The 21,134-nt window shown below is 28.8% G+C and overlaps 1 protein-coding gene across 4 annotated transcripts in view; it reads left to right on the top strand.

Moving 5' to 3' along the window:
• LOC132940974 (uncharacterized) overlaps nt 1-20,904 on the top strand; it is a 137,787-nt gene extending 116,883 nt beyond the window's left edge. For all 4 annotated transcript variants that reach the window (XM_061008807.1, XM_061008806.1, XM_061008808.1 and 1 more), the window contains one exon: nt 18,741-20,904. In XM_061008807.1, coding sequence (XP_060864790.1) covers nt 18,741-18,852 — 112 coding nt within the window. In that variant the 3' untranslated portion in view covers nt 18,853-20,904. The remainder of the gene's footprint in view (nt 1-18,740) is intronic.
• Nucleotides 20,905-21,134: the final 230 nt, after the last annotated feature.

Here is a 21,134-nt window from a genome sequence, read left to right as displayed (position 1 = left end):
TTATTATATCCTCTCTTTGATTAAAATTGAACTTTGTTGTAATATGATATATAAATATATATTATGTATTATTATTCAAAATGCAATGAACCGTATAAAAAAACATTCGAATGCAAATTTAGTTACAATTATTGTAATATTTCTGCAATAAAGGAGATATCTTTTATTACTCCAACGTGCAAGACACCAAATATTACCCAAATATAACTATGTAAACTGTCTCTGAATTTGAATTTTTCATTAAAAATAATTATTATGAGGCATTTATTTTTCCCGAGTACTTATGACTATGAGAATATAACTTTAAAGGTTTAAACAAAAAATATATTTCAAGTCACATCCAAAAGATAAAATATTTTTGGTATTTTTTTTATAACTAAACGCGAAGCTTCGTAAATGTGTCACTAGAATTTGGCTAAATAAAGTTTTTGGTTCAGAAATAAAATCAATTACTATTTAGTTTTTCAATTTTTTTTTTATATTGTAATGAGTATAGTGGAGTTGATTTATGTATTATTTTTACAAAGTTCCATTCGAGTTCGTGTACGCTGAAATTATGTCAATTTATAAGTTTTTTACCTACTCAATCCATGTTTTTTTTATATAGGTAGGTTTCCCATGGCATAGGAACAGAGGACATAATTAACGCGGACATGTTATCTTTAATCGGGTTCGTTGAGAAAACCCCTTTGACATAGTCAACCGTTCTTGAATGCGTTTTTAATTATCGCGTGTTAAAAATTGAATGCAAAGAAAAAGAGACATGAAATATAAAAACGTGTTGGTAAACTAACAGGTAAAAAGAAACACCTTGCATGCAGGCACTTGTTGAAAATACGATGTGTATTCGGAATCATTGTAGAACGCTATAATCACAATTTAGGGGATTTTAAACGGACCGTTTTTCATTTTAATAGACTTGTGAAAATGAAAATTCCGATGTGAGAGGCGAGAGTCTGTCGATTTGGCATGATTTTATGCGTTTATTGATATTTTTTATTCCGTATAATATCATCTCGTTGACGTGTTTTCCACAAAGTACAATTTTTAATCATGGCCAATAATTGTATACTATTAGTATTTAGTACCGTACATTTGGTAAGGTAATTAAACGAATACGTTTCCATCAAATTAACAAACAACTAACCGAATTCAAAAAAAAATAATTATTATAACATGAACAAATTAGTTAATGACAAAATAAAAATGTTAATTCAGATTTCAGAATCCACATCGTGTCATATTTTGTCGGTACATGCTGTAATAAAAATATGTCAAATTATTTAATATTTATCTTAAGAAAATTGCTTATTCGAGCAGTACATAATATTATCTAGGTATGAAGTTAAACTACGCACACACTTGAGCAACTCTCACATTTGTATTATATTGTAGCTCTATTGAACTCGTTAAAAAAGGTTCATCTACCATGCACTTAACATAATACGAAACAGTTTTTTTTCCCGTCCATATATCTCCGACATCGGGTCACTTTTTTGGTGGCGTCCGTATGACGTGCATGCGATAAAAGTCGCATTTAGCCCCCGGGCTTGCCGAAATTTGTTAAATCCCTGCGGTATACAGTCACTGAATTTACGTTATACGCAAGGGGCTTAGAGTTTATTTATATATATTTTTTTCGCCAACCGTGTGTTTTCTTGCGAGCGCTCGCCCTTGGTTTTCGGTATTCTAATCGCGATCCTAAACCCGAACCGACTTTACATCTAGTCGTCGTCCAGAAACGCGAGCGACGTCAGGAAACCGCCATGGCACGGATTTTGAGTAGAGTTAATCTTCCCCATGCCACTCCCTTTGTCTATTCAGAGTAATCGTCTGACATGGAGAGAGCTTTTAATTTCCCTATTGGATACGCTTGCGTTTTTCTATGAACAGACTATACACTCGACCGATAACCCCACACCCGCTTCCGCTCCGATCAAACAGCCATCCGGACCATCTTTAATCGTGCGCGATAAATCCAACGCCACCATCTCCGACTTTTCTCACTTTCCCCCTCCTCGATTTTACAATTCGTGCTACCACACCCACGCAACCGCCGGATGACTAACGATCGAAGAGAGTCCCTTCACGGCCATTTACCAATTGCCGTATTTCACGCATTCCGGACTCGCATGTGCCATTGTCGAACATTTCGCATCCGGTCATCCTCCAATTCATTATAATAAAATACAAAGAAATCACGGAAAAAAAATAGTGTTTTTATTCATAAATCAATACATTTGCACCTCAGATCGATGTTTCTAAAATAAGTATTATACCCTCATAATAATCATAATAATATGTAGGTATATTTTTAGGTATAGGTACTTCATAATTATTGTACAGTCTATATTCGTTTTATATATTTGATGATAGCTTAACTCACATATTGTCGAGAACATCTCGTGGGTCGTATTTTTCTAGTTAGCTTGTTATGTACATAGTTTTGAAAATCAATAACCTTAAGTCTTAAACATTAATACTATTCAACATTGCTTTGGTTTGTTGAATTATTACTCTAAATAAAATATATTTTAGATAGCTATACACACGACCATACTAAGTATTTATTTTCTAACATTTCTATTAAAAAAAATATATATATTTATATTAGAACATTAGAACAGTTCAAGGATTAACTTTTGTTGAACAACAAAATATGATGGAGAAAAAAACGATGATTCATCTGAAAAAAAAATATTATATTATATTTAAATATTATATATTTTTTTTCCCGGTCTCCAAAATACAGCATACCTATACTACAGGTTATAATCTACTTTTTTTTACTAAACTAGAACGTGGTATTTCATTCCCTAATTTTGTCGTTCAAAATGACATATTCTGACTAAATAACTTACTATATTACCCGTCTAATATGGGGAATAATATATTTTACTTTATAATTTGAATGAACCTGAACTCGTATTACAAACCCATTAACGAAAATAATATCTTAGTAGGATTTATATGAAATGATGAACTCCATAACGCTGTTTGGTAATATAAACGTAGTATAACATACTCTGCATATATAAAAGTCAGCTGCAGATGTTCACAAATTTGATATTAAATTAATTTTGTACAAAACGATTTTTATTTTAATGTGAAAATTCCGCAATTTTATTTTATGCTTGTTGCATATCCAATTATTATCACAATATAAAATAGGCACCTACTAAAAAATGTGCACGCTTTTACAACTTGTTGTTATGGTTCATAGTTAAATACTCAAATCACTATTTCTTTATACGTTGAAATGAAGTATAATAAAAATATAATTGTTATGAACAAGAACCGTGCATTTTGGTATTATGAATAAAAAAAAAAATTAAATAATATTTTACATTTATACATAATTTAATATTAAATTCACATTATACATTCACATAAAACATAAAACATAATATAGGTACGTTAATTAGTTTTACAAAGGTGCAATATTATAATCCTCTTGAAGTTGTATATGTTTAAACTTAAAAACAATAATATAATTACAAAAAATTGAATTGAAATATTATTATGCCTTTGTTATAATCTAAACTTAAATAACATATAGGTACCTATAACGTATAAAATATATATAAACCGATGTATACATAACTTTTACCTAAATAATAACTTTATTTTATTATAGGAAGTAATTAAAAATACATTTCCCAGATTATGGTGATAAAAGTACTGTATTCGAAAATGTCTTTCGTTAGTCTCTAACTGTTATGAATATTATTTGTTAAAAAAAACTATTTTTGTTTGGGTTAGGAAATAATAACAACATAATATACAAAAAAAAACTGAACGATTAAAAATGTTTTAATTTATTTTATTGTGGTTCATTGTCAGTAGGTACATTAATTATTACTTTACATACGCCTTTACACAACATTTGTTCATAAACACATTTTATATTTCAGTGATCGTGACTTATAGAATGGCCGTATATTTACTAATAATTGTTTTAGTAAAAATCCGTAATTTATTGATGGCTTTTATTTACATATGTTTTACATCTGTATAATTTATATTTTAAAAAACAAATGTTAAAATATTTTAAATTACATATCATAAAAACCTGATCTCAAAGTATAATATGGTTTTATTATTATGAAAAGCAATAATTGCATATTCGTATACAAAAAATGATTAACAGTGAACCTCATATTTAAAACCAAACTTACTGAGATTGCATCGATATTTTGTGCAATTAATTCTAAATTTTAATAGAGACCATTGATAAAATCGAAAAATTCAGACATTTCCAATGTTCAAATTAAACTTAATTTTGGTTTTAACAATTTCCTAATTGTTTTTATCAATTTCATACAAATATATATATAATATGTGTAATTATCAGCATATGTATTTAAATAATTTATCTTTATTAAAATAAAGGATGTTTGGCCAAGGCGCCAAGTGTATAACATTATCACATGCAGGGATATAATAAACACATATTGTGTATGTCCCAGGGATTTGGGCGTAAAAAGGCTGCTCTGAATATTTCAGAAAACGTATTAAATTATTTTAATAAACTATATTACCATAAACGGTTCCTTTTAAGTTAAAAAATATTGAAAGACGTAGAAAATAAATATTTTAATCCTGCAGGTGTGACACCATGACATAATGAAAGTTCAAAGTAATCATTGAACATAATTATTATTAAAAATTATGATTACCAAATTAAATTCTTTTATTGCGCATAATGCGCATTGCGCACAATAGGTATACGTACCTCGATTAATTAAGCTAATAACTACACGATAATAACGATACTAAAATTATATTGTTTATTTACAATGGCCCTGTTCACACCAGGCGTTTATGGAGTTGATATATTGTCATGGTCATGGTCACTTAGACACTGTAGGTAACAGCCGAATAATACGTGCAATGCGATTATATATAAGTAGATTAAGATTCAAGTTCTACGATTGGCTGTAAGTTAAACAACTTGGAGACCTTTTTCTGTCAAAATGTATTATTTATATTATTGACTAGCTGAATCCGTGTACTTCGGTGCCCGTTAAAAGTGCCAACTCTATATGATTCAAACTTTGTTCAATTCGTTTATTTAATATTCGGTGTATGATGTTAAAAACTTAAAAATGTTCATCGATCATCTTGAATCTCAAAATACTGTACAAACACCACTTTAAAATGTGAATTTTTGAAGATGCTATCTTAGTGCATACTTACATGGTGGTACGAACGTACCGTGAAAATTGCAAGCCTCGAGCTATCATTATTTAGGATCTACGTTGATCAATCAATGAGTCAGTCAGGCCCCGTTCGATTATATTATATTATAGCCATCCCACCCTCCAGCCCGTGAGGCACGCTTGTGATTATAGGAGCATTATATTTTCAGGTAGGCAATCCACCTACGGTGGATTGTAGACACCGAAAGGTGCGTACGTAATTACGAATTTTTTATCAACACATTGTTTATGATGTGCATGTATAGGTTACCGGGACAACAGTCGAAAAATTAACCTTGGGAATACCATTTATACTAAGGTAGGTTTATAGTGTTGACCAAGTATAATACAGGTACAGTTCAAAAAATCATAACCAATAACAAACTTACAATAGACAAAAATATATTATTACTTGGTTTATTTTTTTTCTGGACATCTGGCGCCACTGTTGTATTTTTTCCATACAAATTCCTACTTTTCCGGTGGATTTTCATAAAATTTTCTTTCATACAAACCTTGTCCTGACAATTACGAATACAACAGAAACAAAATCAGACAAATCGGTAGAGCAAAAATAACAATATAGCACATCTACATCTGCCCATAGATAATATAAAGACTGCGTCTGTCCACAGAGTATATAAACTATAAAGACAACGTTTATAATATAAGTGCAACGGTATCGAGTTCAAATCTCAGATATCATTACAATTTTTTTGCAATTTTTTTATAAGTCCGTAGACTTTTCAAAAATGGTTTTTCATAATCCTGCCTTGACAAATACGAATAGAACAAAAAAAATTATTCAAATCAGTAGAGACGTTTTTGAGTTTTAGCGACTAACGGACAGCAATTAATTTATATATATATATATATATATATATAATATAGATATATATAAGATAGAAGATATCTATAAATATTTATACATAAATGTAATGAATACTATTATACGATGAGTACGTAGCATTAATGAAAAAAATTTTGAAAAATAGGTTTAATTATAGATCAGAAATTAGCATTATCATGATGAGAAAATATTAATTCCTACACAAATTGTATTAGGTATAATATATTTTTTAAATTAATTATTAATATTATTTATATTTTTAATTAAATAAAATCTTATTTCTAATTAATACATGTATTTTGAATGTACAGAAAAATCTTTTAATACTATTTTTAAGAAATTAATTAATATAAGTTACAAGTTTATAATAATTAAGAAAATAACAGAATATTTGTAATATTTTTTAAATAACACGGTTAAAAATATTAATGTTAATGACTTGGAACGATGTTTACAGTACCCAGGTTATTAAAAATATATAAATAATAGTTTTTCGAGAAACAAAATAAGGGGTCATAAATTGTTTTAAAAACGTTCTAAAAATATCCAAGAATTGTTTACACGTCATCTTCAATATAATCGATTTAGTTTTAAAAATTTAAAACTTAACCATTTTGATATATTATATTTTATTATACATAGAAAAAATATGGATTAGATAATACAATTAAAAGTGATTTAAAAGAAGTATCCGCATCGGCTTCCGTTTGTCCACTTCGGCTCCCTCCTATCACTTAAATGTGGTCGTATCGACCCCCGATCAACATTTTCCTTCCCATTTACAGGCTGCGAGGACTGGCTACAGTGAGAAGAAATTCTCTATAGGCTCTATAAATATGTTGTTGGTGTTTAAAATAAAAAAATTTTATTGATTTCAAAAAATTATGTCGACTTCAAATAAGAAACTTTTTTTACATACTAAGCTCTGGTAATTTTTACTTGTTTAAATTGATCAATACATTTTTGAATAACACTGCAAATGTTATGCTGGTTTTCAGTTTTTCTTCCTAATGTTCGTGCTGCAGTGGAACTTTATATACGTGTTAGCCTTATTATTCGTACTAAATATAAACATTTACTATTGTAATGAAAATTCAAAATACAAACTAACAGTATACTTTATGATTATATTCAAATATACTATGTATAGACAATACATGTAGTATACGTCATATTAATAAAAATAAAATTCTTACAAGAACAAATAATAATTCAAATGACAAGTGTACCATAGATATAGTAAATAATGTATTTATTTAAATAAACAAAATATAAAATATTCGTCATACGTTTTTGATAGTTTATTGTTTTATTTTTGTTATTTTAAAAGGTTAGGTTAGGTTAGGTTAGGTTAGTTAATACTTGACTTTTAGTTACTTAAGTATTCAAAATACTAAAAGCTCAATCCACGACTTTCTTAGGTTAACCGTTTAAAATAGCAATAATTGGTAAAGATGCCAATCTAAAATGTAATTCGGTAATAATAGCTAAAATTTAATTTAATTTAATTTTTAAAAAACGAGCTTAATGTTTACGTTTTAATCTCGGTCACAATACCAACAATAAACTTAACGAAATAAATAATTATTTTTTAATAATTTTCATATACCTTGAGTTCTGTGATTTCGCTAAAACATAAAACTATATTTTCATAATAGATTCAAAAAAACGTATTCACTAAAATATTCTAAATTACAAACCGTACTACGTAGTGATCATCAATCGAATTCTTAAAAAATATTCTTTTAAATTATTTTAGTAATTGGTATTCAAAAGTGGAATTTTATTTATGCGTTCACGCCACGCTGATTGATATCAAAGTACAAACGTGAATTGGTTACCACATTTTTTTTTTTTAATACTAACGACAGAAATTCTTTTTTCAGTATTGGGCGCACACGTTTTAAAGTACTTATGAAAATAAAAAATAAATAAATAGGTACCTATTCAAATGTTAACGTTACCTTTACACAGGAGTTGTCTCTAATATTTAATATTTACATTTTATATTTTCATATTTTTTACATTTGTTTTAAATGTAATAAAGTAAGTTTATTCAAAATATTAATAGGTAGTTGGATATTTTTTATCTTAATATCTTAATATTATGTATTTTTAAAAATAATCTTCTTACTCAAAAAGAGATTATCAACCTTATAAGTTACAAGAATATACAGAAGCTTTATTCTGAAGCCAATACATTCTTTCCTTCGGTCAAAGTTGTGAACCCAACTTTCTAAATAACTTATTATTCGATTATTATATTATTATGTAAATTTATAATATATGAAAAACATTGTGGGTCAAACTTTCTTTAAATTAATATTTCATTCGTACATTTGCCAAGTAATATAATGGCCCAATCATGACGAATAAATAACGATCTTTTTAAATAATTTATAGTGTTTACAAACACAAACACACTCAAACACGAAACAAAAGATAGTATGGTACTGAAATAATCAGAAATTATGTATGATTTTGCATGGCCATAATTTTATTTACTCAACAGAAATTGTTCATAAAATATGATAGTAAATAACAGAAATAGCAACAAATAAACAACTTGGTAAGATCGTTATAAATGTGACTTATATAGTATAAATTATCATTCATTTTATTTATTTACATTTACGATTCTAAACGTAAAAAATAAAATAGGAACCATACTAACCCAACAATACTAACCACTACCATGGTCTAAGAAATAAATGAAATGGTTCAAAAATAAATTTATAATAACCAAAATTAAAAAAGAAAATAGTTCAAAATACATAGGTAATATTATGATTCAAAGTAAATTATTTGCTGATGAAAAATAATCTTCAATAAATAAAATAGAAAGGCGAGGTTGTAATATACGTAGTAATCAACCACGTAAAACGCGAATACCTACTAAACTCAATATCAAAAACCTAAATACCTACATTTGTATACCTTGCCATTTATGTAAAAATGTAGTTCTTCGTGCTAAAACTACAACAATCGTATGATTACTAGATTACCCTAATGATTAGGCCCAAAACAGACTCATGGTACCTGGCAAAAATTTAAATTAAAATAATAAATCATAATGTTATGCAAATGACCAACGAGTACTAATACCACAATCGAAAAGATTTGAGTACCAAATCCCGTAACACAATAAGCAGAATACTTTATCGAAGTACCTATTATAAAATCCGATCAATCAATACGGTCCATCAACAGTTTTACAGTCGTTTTTAAATTGCAGGTTATGAAACCCAACCAGGGTTGGAAAAAACACGTTTTTTAAAGATGGTTTTTTTACATGTTTATAACGTATTTTCTTTTTAAACTGTTTTTTAAACAAATATTTTTAATGAAGCCACATAAATTATAATAGCCAATTAGGTAATGATTTTGGTAATCAAAGCTGAACACAGTATTTCATTAACTAAGAACTTCTCGGGTCTTAAATTTTTACTGTTTTTAGAATTCAGTATTAAATTATAGATACCTAATACCTATTGAACATTAAAATTTAAAATGTACCCCGACTTCCAAGTTTGGACCTTCTGCATTACATTGTCAGTTGTCACTCATAGGTACTAGTCATACCGATGTAGGTGGTAGGTTACATAATTGTTTTTATTTCATATTATTTAAATTTTAAACATAAATCAACCTACATGACTAGATGGATTATTTATTATCATATGGCGTACGAATATATGATTGTATATATTTCAAAGAATTGTCACAGAATCAGTGGCGCCAAAACCATCAGTAAAGGGTGGCAGTCACCACCCTTCTTTTAATGGATGGGTGTTGATGGTGTCATGGTGGATGTCTGACCCTCTGAAGAATGACGTTGATTATAACTCATAATAATATAAATTATTAATATTCTATCTTTTGGCCTATTAGATTAACATTAAATATGTAAGCCATCAACTAGTCGTTATCATAGAATTTTTTAATATTGATCACATTTATTTTTCATAAAAAAAATTATAATTTTGGGTATTTTATTAGAATTTAAAACTTTTTTATAGTTTTATATAGATTTATAGAATTCGAACTCTATTCATAAGACATAATAAGACATTTTGTTATTTTATAATTATTACCAAGCAGTTCAAAGTTTTGTAAAGTGTTTTTAATATGGGGGGTCGTGCTTATTTTCAGTTATGGAGTTTCGTCTAAAACAATTGGCCCAATTTTTTTTGATGCATTCGTTTTTAATTTTTAAATCATTGAAATTTTTGATTTTCAACATAAAAAATTATTTAAAAAAAGTATTCCACAGAGTAGAAAAATCCATAGATTATTTTAATTTAAAATTTACTAAAAATATTGTTTTAAAGTTTTAAACACACGTTTTTTATTCGTGGTTAAAAATGTGTTTTAAACGTTTAAAACAAAATCAATATGTTCTTTTTATGTGTAAAACGTATTTTAAACATAACATCCTTTTACCCAACCCTGTATGGACGTGAAAAACACATATTTACACGATAAACTGTTGGCTAGTAATGTCCATTGTGAATGGGTAGGTCACTGGGTATTGTGTGTATTTGATTTCTAGACTCCTAGCCAAATTGAATTATGTAAGTTACTGAATAATATATGGTATCGGTAAAGAATTCTAACTCTGTAAGATGAGAACATTTTACCATTGATTTTAAATAATAGTATTTATAATCAATGGTTTTATCTTACCTATTTTTGCGTTGGCTACTATGGCCAATGACATTTAACTTAACTATACTGTATTATATAATATACCATTTTTGTACAATATGTAAAATCCACGAATTGTTAAACGTTGAAATAGTTTAATTCGTAAATGTTTTCGTTGACTGTCTTTTTTTATTGCTATGAACATAATAATATTATTTATTATACTCGTTTGTATACGTTGTCATCAGCTAACCGATATTCACATTAGGTTGCCTACTCATCATCCCATACGGCATAGTGACATTGAGTGACTATCGACCGAAAGCCAAACATAATTTATATTGTTTATTAAGTTTTTATATAGATTTATCTATCTTTCAAGTTATGACTTTTATTATCATATTAATACTTGCATGACACACATTAACTAATAGTTTAATTATATGTAATAAAGCACTTCATTTAATTGTATTCAAATTTTCCATAAACAAAGTTATACACAAATATAACCTGAAAACTTAATAATAATAAAAAGGTTAAATTAGGTAGTCAGAGATCTTTTTTTTCGTCAGATATTTGTCATAATCTAGTCAGTAACTATAATTTCATTCTCAAGAAATTTAAATAAATTAGCTTCTTTTCCGAGACTTTTTAATCTCTCGTTCTTATATTAGCGCATCAAATCGAGAACGTTATCATAATAAAATAAATAGGTACAACAGTATAATGTAATATAAAATAATAAAATTAATGTAATTTGTATTATTTAGTTCAACAATTATTTGTACATGAGAAGGAAATAAGGAGTTTAAATCCTATGCGAACCCAGTCACGTACGTTATGTATAAAAATATAATATCATACAGAGTAGCCACCATGTTTTACTGTACTTACATTTGACAAGGAAAAACGTTAAATACGGTAACGCACCATATATAGATATAGTATAACTATTACCCAAATAAACAAGTCATACCTGATATTGTGAATGCAAAATAAATTTTAAAAAATAACCCTCCCACATTCGCATTAGTACTTACCTAAATGTGTCATACGCACATTTGACATGTCAGCTAAGCGAGTTGTTTCAAAAAATATCCTTCCCATGATAGGTAGGTTACACGGATTGTGTAATAAAATACAACTAATATTCATAAAAACCACAAGGTAAGTTTAACCAAAATAAACAGCCACATCAATCGTTTGCGAATGCAAAACAAGAAGTCATTCGACGTACTTATCTACATGTGTTATTCCACTTATTCGTCTCGTCCGACAGATGTATAAAATAATAATATATGTAATATCGAAGATACGGCGTAAACGAAACAATTTATCATGTAATATTCAAAATGCAAATTCTTTCGTCTACAATGCAACAGTCATAGATAACAATGAAATATTTCTGTAGTGTAGCTAAGTATGGAAGAGCGATCGACTATAACAATCATGATCTTCGGTTTGACATAGGTAACTGTATATTGTAATTGAGCAACTATCGCGTTTTCATGACGAAAATTCGACGATAGGTATTAGCCTCCTGTGACGACATAATATTATATTGTAACTTCGATTAAACAATTTGAAATTGGCTTCAATCAACAGTGGAAAATATAACATAACGATAAACCCCGTCAGACCGTAGTCGCCTTATATAATATTAATATATTATTATTATTTGATAATAATATTATAATGGTTCATCGCCCGCTATCAATATTCACCGATTAACGCAACAAAACAGCCCAAAAGTCGACAGAATATATATATATAGATTAAATAATATTGACGTCAACTGTAAAAGTTGTAGACATGTGAGGATATTATCACGTCCGCGTCACAAATACACACACTACCGATTTTATCGTTTGGGAGGGGAGGGGGCTAAGTAGTTAGGTTAGGATTAGGCTAAGTAGTAAAATACGATCGTTTATCGGTTACGCGTCACAATTATTATAACTACTCACAAACGTCGATATTGTCAACTGATCAACTGCAAATCAAATTAAACGTTGTTATTAAATCTGTACATTAAATTAAAAACTGTTAAAAATGAACTTTTTAAGCACTCCCCTAGAACAATTTACTTTCTCGTATTTTACCATCGCACATGGAATATTAACGGAAGAATCTGGCGAAAATAATATTTTAGAATTACATTGCATAACATTAAAAATATTTACAATATTGCCAATAGTGTATTATCTAAAAGCATATCGCTACCTTTATTTATTATCGGAAATGTCATTGTTAGTTTACACCATGAAACCAGTATGACACGTTGTCTTAATTATCAAAATAAAATGAAAATGAAAATAATTTATTTGATTTCATACAGACTATTAATATAATATTAATCATTAATGTAATAAGACTATTAATAAGTTTACTAAATTTAAAAGAGTGTCTCTGTAAATAAAGTTTATAAAGTAGTAAACAAAAATTAATGATTCAATCATTTTTTATTAAAAAAAAAGCACTAGGTACCCACCAAAACTAATTAAATATAAAAACTGTCAAAAAACTTAAATCGACTTTGCTATAGGTATAATTTAGTTGAAATTTAATTTAATCGGTCCGTTATAACTTATAAGTTGTAATCATAAAAAAAAAGTGAAATCAAGTAAATCAATTTCTTCTATTTTGTATCGACTCTTATATCGTTGTATTTTGAATAAAGAAATATAAAAATACCTTACGAGTATATAATATTATACGCATATATGTATAATAGGTATATATTGCTAAATACATAGGTAATGATTCATTACTAATGAATATTCGTTATAAATATTTACAAACATTCAATGCAGCTTGAAACTCCTGGCTAATACGTCTTATTCACTTTTAACTGTTTTAACGTAAATGAAACACGTTGGGATCGATACAATATAATTTATTAATAGAATATAAATGGCTACGTCAGTGTAATCAATTTGTTAAATGTTCAAATGTATTAATGATACGTACTTAAATACTAGGTGTCAATTGTATATTAAATATGTATTCGAATATAAAGACAAATACATTTTAAAAGTATTCAAAATACTTGACAAGTATCTTTCTTTGTTATATAGGTACTAAGATATTTGTATGTTTATCACAAATATATACTTAAATTATTAATAAATAATTAATAAATACATTCTTTAATTGGTTCAAGAACTTCAGATGTCAGTATGTCACATACCTATTATATTGTCAAGTTAAACTTCAGGGAGGTAAATATGAATTTCAGGAATTGTGTCATCAGTGTGTTTAATGGTATCTTAAAAATACTTAGAAGCATTAGAAAATATTATTTTTTAAATAATTGTAATGTACCATACAAAAATATCGTTCGTTAAAATACAACAGTAGAAAGAAAAAAATTATTTAGTATTCTGGAATAAAATACAAAGAAAAAGTATTCAAATACTATCAATGCGGAATCAATAAATCCTCATTAAAAGCAGGGCCTGTCTGTGTCGCGAGTACAGATTGGTGACATGAATACGTCTACAATGTTCGACAAGAGATAGTTTTATTGTCATTGGTATCAGGAAGGAAGGAAGAAATGAATAAAGGTAAGTAGGAGGCGCAGGGTGTACATTTTCACATCCAGATGGTATTATTTGATTTAACATTATTCAATTTGAAATTAATAATTTCGATTCTTTTATCATATATATTCCAATTGAAATTAATTGTAGATACATTTCAATAAAAATGTTCTGTGTACAAACGCAAAATGCACATAATTTGTTTTTTCACTTAGAATTTATCATTGGGTATATGTATAATATAGGTGTATTGTATTTGATCAAAGAATTTGAATACCTAACAAATGGAATTATGCTACGTACCTATATTAATTAAAATACATATTAATTAATAGTATAGTTAATTTTCACGGATATTCTTTGATATCCACGGCCATTCCCAAGTTTTTCCGGGAATTTCCTCCGAGTTACCTACATTCCCAGAAATTGACCTACCCTAATCATATTATGCGAGGGATAAGAATGAATATGGAAAATGTAGGGTTCTTTTGGGATGATCGTGATGACGTGATATGCGATCACTACAGCACAGACCGGTGAATTATTGTTGTAATAAAAAGTTTTTATTATTATAATAATTGTGAATGTATTTGTCTTGCGTCCGAAGTATTATCGGCTCAGACGACAGCTCCAGATGACCGGCACAATAGCAAAAGTAGGCATATAGACGTGTTCACGGAAAAAAGATACGTAGGTGTACAACGACATAGAACACACTCCGTATAAAATACGTATAATATTATGTCGGTACAATAATATTATAATAGAATTATAATAATAACAATAATAATACTAATACAAATATACAATATTACTATATTAAGGTACATAATAATATTATACAAGCCAACGCACGGCGCATGATGACACACGGAACGACGGTGTCGCAGCAATCGGAATTTGTAATCCACGCTCGACAAAATTTGTGCGACGATATTATGACATGTGGCAGGCAGCCACACGACGACACGAGGAAACGTTGAGATTACCGGCCACATGTGATATTCTCAATAATTGTCGAGCCGCGTGGCCGAGCGCCATGACAAGCGTCTGTGGCCCGGCTATGCAACCATATTATTATACAATAATATTTCATAATTATGTCAATACGCTTCGTGCGCGATCTGATCCACTCCTTATCAGGCCCACTCCTCCGTCTCCAGCGACGGGCCCTCAAATATGATATTATTTACGAGCGAGGGCCACGCATGTCTCCAGTCAGTCATTCACGGTTTGTGCGTTAAAGCTGTTCCATAGCAGCATAGCACTATAGTGATGGATCGTCCGTGCGGCCAGCCGCAACAAACTAGTCGCAGCTTAGAGACGGTACCTTTAGGGATGACATGATATTATACAGCCGCGTGACATTCGAAACTTAATTTAAGTCGATGATGCATCACGAAAAGTTCAGTTCACCGGTTAAGCATGACACTCTTATGTCGATAACGCATTACCGGCATGTCAGCATAATATTATGCATCTACTGCGTGGTCAGCTGACGCTACCAAGGTATCGTGACCGTTAGAATATAACCGCGGTCATCGCGACGAACGGTTTTTATCGTGTCCATTACGAACAACTATCCACGTTTTTTAAACCACAGTGAAGGTTCTGCACACCACGGACGTGTGTACTATAATACAATTATTATTATTAGTTTGCACTTGAGTTTATTTATTATTAATTATTATTAATATCGACAGCGGTCATTGAATCGTTTGCATAAGAGCGTACCACCACGGCTAGCCAGTACTGTTTGCGCCGGCATATTACAGGACTTGGCACCTCGTTATTATTATTATTATTACTATATAAACATACTTATTACTATTAATATTATTTTTATTATTACCATATAAACAATACTTGTTACTATTATTATTATTAATATTATGAACTATTATGATTGAAATTTATCGTATATTCATATACTATTCATCGATATGATATTATACTTCGCTATATCATCTCCGCTCCGACACTCATTAGTGCGGAAAATATTATATGGGTCAGCGGCCAGTATAACAATTGGTCAACCGACCGGACATTATTATAATTTAAATTAGTATTTAAGGTCGGTAATCAGAAAAAAAAATTGAGCTCCCGAGTTCATTCGGTCGATTGCGATGTACCATTTTTTGTTAATAGCATAATTTTTTTAAGTTTCATTTGGAGGCCTGCGAAATGCGTCAGTCATTGTGTTGAGGGACTAAATTCAAATATGATAAGAAATGCAATATTTTCTGTTAGAAAATTTTTATCTTTTTTGGTATCATAATCACCAAACAAATAACTTAATTAAGTTCGAAAAACATAAATTGAAATGTAAAAAGATTTTAAAATGTTAATATTTTTTTTTGTATTAATGATTTAAAAAAATGTATAAAAACGGTACGATATGACAAATATTATTTTATTTCTCACGTATTAATTTGGTTTCTTAACTATGAATGAAGCTTGAATGGTTCTTTTTCATGTCAAATCGTTTTTACAGGAACTTATTATAGGTGGGTGGCGTCCTTTTTATGTTGTAAACTGACTATGCAATATATTTTATTTTTATTTTTGTAATATGTATATTCAAAAATAAATTTATTTTTAAAATAAAATTATTCACTCGTATTCATAAAAATAAATAATAATTGTGGTAACAAAATACAAAAGCAATAATAATATAATAAATATAAAATAAAGCATAAACAGAAGAGGTATTTAAATACCTACGGTAAAAAAGTAAATAACATATATTTTAGATTACGCAATTTGATAATATACGATTAATAAATTATTAATTAATATGTAATTTTATATGCATTTTCGATTTTTTATTTTGGCCAGGTATTCACGAAAATATCACATTGTGCATATAGGTTTGTCAAATTTATCTACACTTCCCAAACTATATAAACGCATTGTTTAAACGTGTTGCTTGTGTGGGTGCAGCGTATGTATATTGTAAACATATAAATAATATATTTTTGTATGTAGCAATATTTCATTCACCCAAATACTATACTTATACGGATGTTCAATTTTTTTATTTTTGACGTTGACATTTTTTAATAACACTAACATTTTAATCTAAGAGTGCTAATGGCTGAAATTCAGTCAATCACAGACAAATAAATATTATGTCTACAATATCTGGAACGATTTCTATATAGTATTATATTTTCCATCAATTTCAATAATATATAATATGTACCTAAGTAAATATTTAATATACCTACTTTATCATCTCTTTGAACAACGTTTGATATTATGTCCATAAAATCGCAAACATTTCCATTTCAAATCATTCACGATTTTTTTTTATAATATTATTATACGTCAAAGTGTTTTGCTTTAGAACGATTTATAACCAAATCCAATGATTACAAGGCACAAAAAGAGCATTAGACTTAATTTTACCGGATTTCTATATTTTAATATTTCCGCTGTTTTACATTAATCGCCTCACTCATTCAATACGCATAATACCACTGATGATACGTCTCAGGATAAAACCTTGAACAAATATCACTGTATCAACCGACTATACTGTTTAAAAAACACGTGCAATATACCAATTCCAGCAGTAATAGTTCTATATATCAGTATAGTTTAAACCGATTTTATATATTTATTATGATATCAATAATACTATCGCGGTGTACACAATATAGAAATATACATTAATAATAATCAGTTCTATTTATGCATAAATACGGCAATGTAAACGGCTTGTAATTTTCCAAGTATCTATATATTACAATAAAGTTGCCCTCCTAGCTTAACTAGTCAACTGTAATGATAACAATTGATTAAAATGTACAATATCAAAATAATCAGCCCTTTTGACTCAACAATAATAAATGTATTAATTTACAAATAAATAATAATAAACACAATATTATTAAAGTTATTTTACTTACAATCAAAAGTGATGCGTTTGATTTTGATCAGATACTAACGCAAACAAACGAATAAGTATAAAGTCTATACTTATACTTTAAAAGTCAAAGGGGATAAAATAGAAATATTAAATAATGGCAAAAGTAGCTATTTTTTTTATTATTACTTTTCTCAATTACATACAAAGAATTAAATACTTACATTTATTAAAATTATCTACTTTCTGTAAGCATAGCTTGCGTCGAAGGTAGAGAGGTAACTTATTATTAGAACCGTTAAATTATAAAATAAATAAATTGACTTTTCTCCGAGTGTTATTATATGATAATTGAACGGCTCTTCAAACTCAAACACGGTAGATAAACCGTTTGCAAACAATCAAAATCACGCGCACCATATGCTTTTCGAGTTGTACTTTTTGAATTTAATTTAAGTATATAATTAATGTATCGGTGCTATATTGTTTGTGTTAGGCATATGTACCGTTCCGTCGACTCGACCTGTGAGCGACCTAATAACGTCTTATATACTGGTCCGCATTTCGTGAATCGCGCGCCCGCCCTTGCAATAACAGTAAAATAATGATTCATCAATTTTAATTTTCAGCTCCAACCCGACGTTGTTTTGGATGGCCATCGTCCATCTGACGCTGACGTCTCTCGTCCTGTTCGCGGTGGGCGCGATCGCTTGGCTGGACTGCCACCACGACCCGGACTGACAAGCGCTGTACACGGGCCATCGTTCCGCTGAGCCACCGATGTCGTCCCGGCCGACGACCAGCAGCTCGGTGACCATCAGCATGACAACGTTCACGCCCGACCCGCAATCGTCGTCCGTCGGTCATCGGCTCACACCCGGGCCCAGCCTGTTGGTCAGGTCCTGTTAGCGCGGCCACGGCACGCCCCGGAATTCCGTTTTCCGGATACCATCGCTGCGATGACGATTATAATAATATTATTATGTCGACCGGGGCCAACGTTCGCGGGACGAGACCGGCCGACGATAGTGTCACGAGAACGAATAAACTTTGGTCATTTGTCGTTGTCGTTTTTTTTTTTATTATTATTATTATTATTGTTCGCTACCGTTTTATTGTTTTAACGCGCGTCATCATTATACGACCGTCATGTGAAACGCGATCGGATGTACCCAAACGTTGTGGATACGAATTCCCCATAAATTAAATTAGTTTAAATTAAAAAAATGTTAGAAAAAAGTCTGAATTAGATTAAAAACGAGAAGACACTCGTGACTGCTAACGGGTTTTCTGAGCTACTCGCGTGTACAGTAATTTATTGTTTAAGTGTTATTTTGATATTTTATATCAAGAATTGTGTCGAAATACATTTTATGTTCAGTTTTTTCTACTACTAAGTATTGAGACTAAGAAAATGTATTATTTTTAGAAGAGATATTTTTACTGCATGAAAATTATTTCAAGTAAGGCATTATTAGTGTTATCAATTTTCTAGTAATTGACATTCATAACATTTCATAATAAATAAAACCCAAGCCATTTATTAGTTAACAATCGAAATTAAATCAAATTACATATTTTTTCGTCGTTTCATTTATCAATTATTATGCTAATTTTTTATACTCCATTGCTTTACATAATTTTCTATTTTAAAAGATATTTAATATGGTTTATAATTCCAAATTGGTAGGTAAAATAGTTTTAAAAATAAAATAAAAAAAAATTCATCACATTACTTTTAATTTTGATCAGCAAATAACAATATTAACTTTCTGCTCTTGTGCTATGTCAAATAGTTATTAAATGGTGATATAACGTTGCATTATTATTTTTTGAAAAAACTATTAAGAAAAATAATTAATAAAAAAAAATATAAGCCAATAACTAAGTTATAGCACCAATATAAGAACTAATATTTTTTTTCTCACAAAAAGCTCTACAGTATTATCAAATTTATATGGTTCACAAGTTATCTAACATTCCAATAATAAAAAAAATTCCATTAAACCATAATAAATGTTTTTAAATATAAAATTGTGTTTATCAAATTAAATGCGGTGCATCTTTGGAGTATTATTTTTATTTTAACGACTATTGTTTATAGTTGATTTTGAATTTCAATAGAATCAATTAAATTGCTATGTTTGAATAAATTAAATCAGACAGCATAATAATATACATTAATAACTTTTTAGGTTAATTTATCACACTTTTATTCGCTCAATATTTTTATTAGGAGGTGTATTCATTTTTACATACAGTACCCACCGGCTACCTAATATAAATTGTTGGTTGTGTTACAAACTAAACATGTTTTATTTACTACCTACGCCTATACTACATTCACATCGCGTTACCTATATCACTATAATTGGTATAATAATTTTAAAGAGACACTTCAGTATAATATGCCTTATGTAAATAAAAGTCATTAATAGGTATTATGCAATTATAATAATAATATGTAAAATATAAATTCAATTTCATTGTTTAAATTAGACTAATAATTACCGATGTGTCGATCGTTAATCATAAATTAGTTTAGAAATAATTAATGATAAGTTATTTGTAATTTATTGAATCTGTGAATTTATATACCTATTATATTGAATATATAATACTAAGTATACACATTATAAAGTATAATTTTATAGTGACGTTGTTAATTTGTATGATTTAGACTAACTACCATTTTTTACAATACAATTTTGTTTTTACTTTTCACACGTAATAATATATTCTGCTTAGTGCCTTTTTAACAAAACAGCTGTGTATAAGATGTTGAATAAATTGTGTAAGTATACTTTTATGGCTATTTATTTAAATATAACGTCGAATACAACTTAAAAAACATACTACTCCAAAAGTAATACTTGATTTAATATTTTGAAATTGGTAGATACCTCATATAGAATTTGTTAAAAAATGAATAAGATAATTACAACATATTATGGTTCCACATGAGTATTTTCAAAATTTAAGATGATATTTGTACAGCAACCTAGAATATATCAATGAAATTA

Source organism: Metopolophium dirhodum, chromosome 3, assembly GCF_019925205.1.
Source record: "Metopolophium dirhodum isolate CAU chromosome 3, ASM1992520v1, whole genome shotgun sequence".
NCBI classification, from domain to species: Eukaryota; Metazoa; Arthropoda; class Insecta; order Hemiptera; family Aphididae; genus Metopolophium; species Metopolophium dirhodum.
This window is presented reverse-complemented; position numbering and strand designations above follow the sequence as displayed.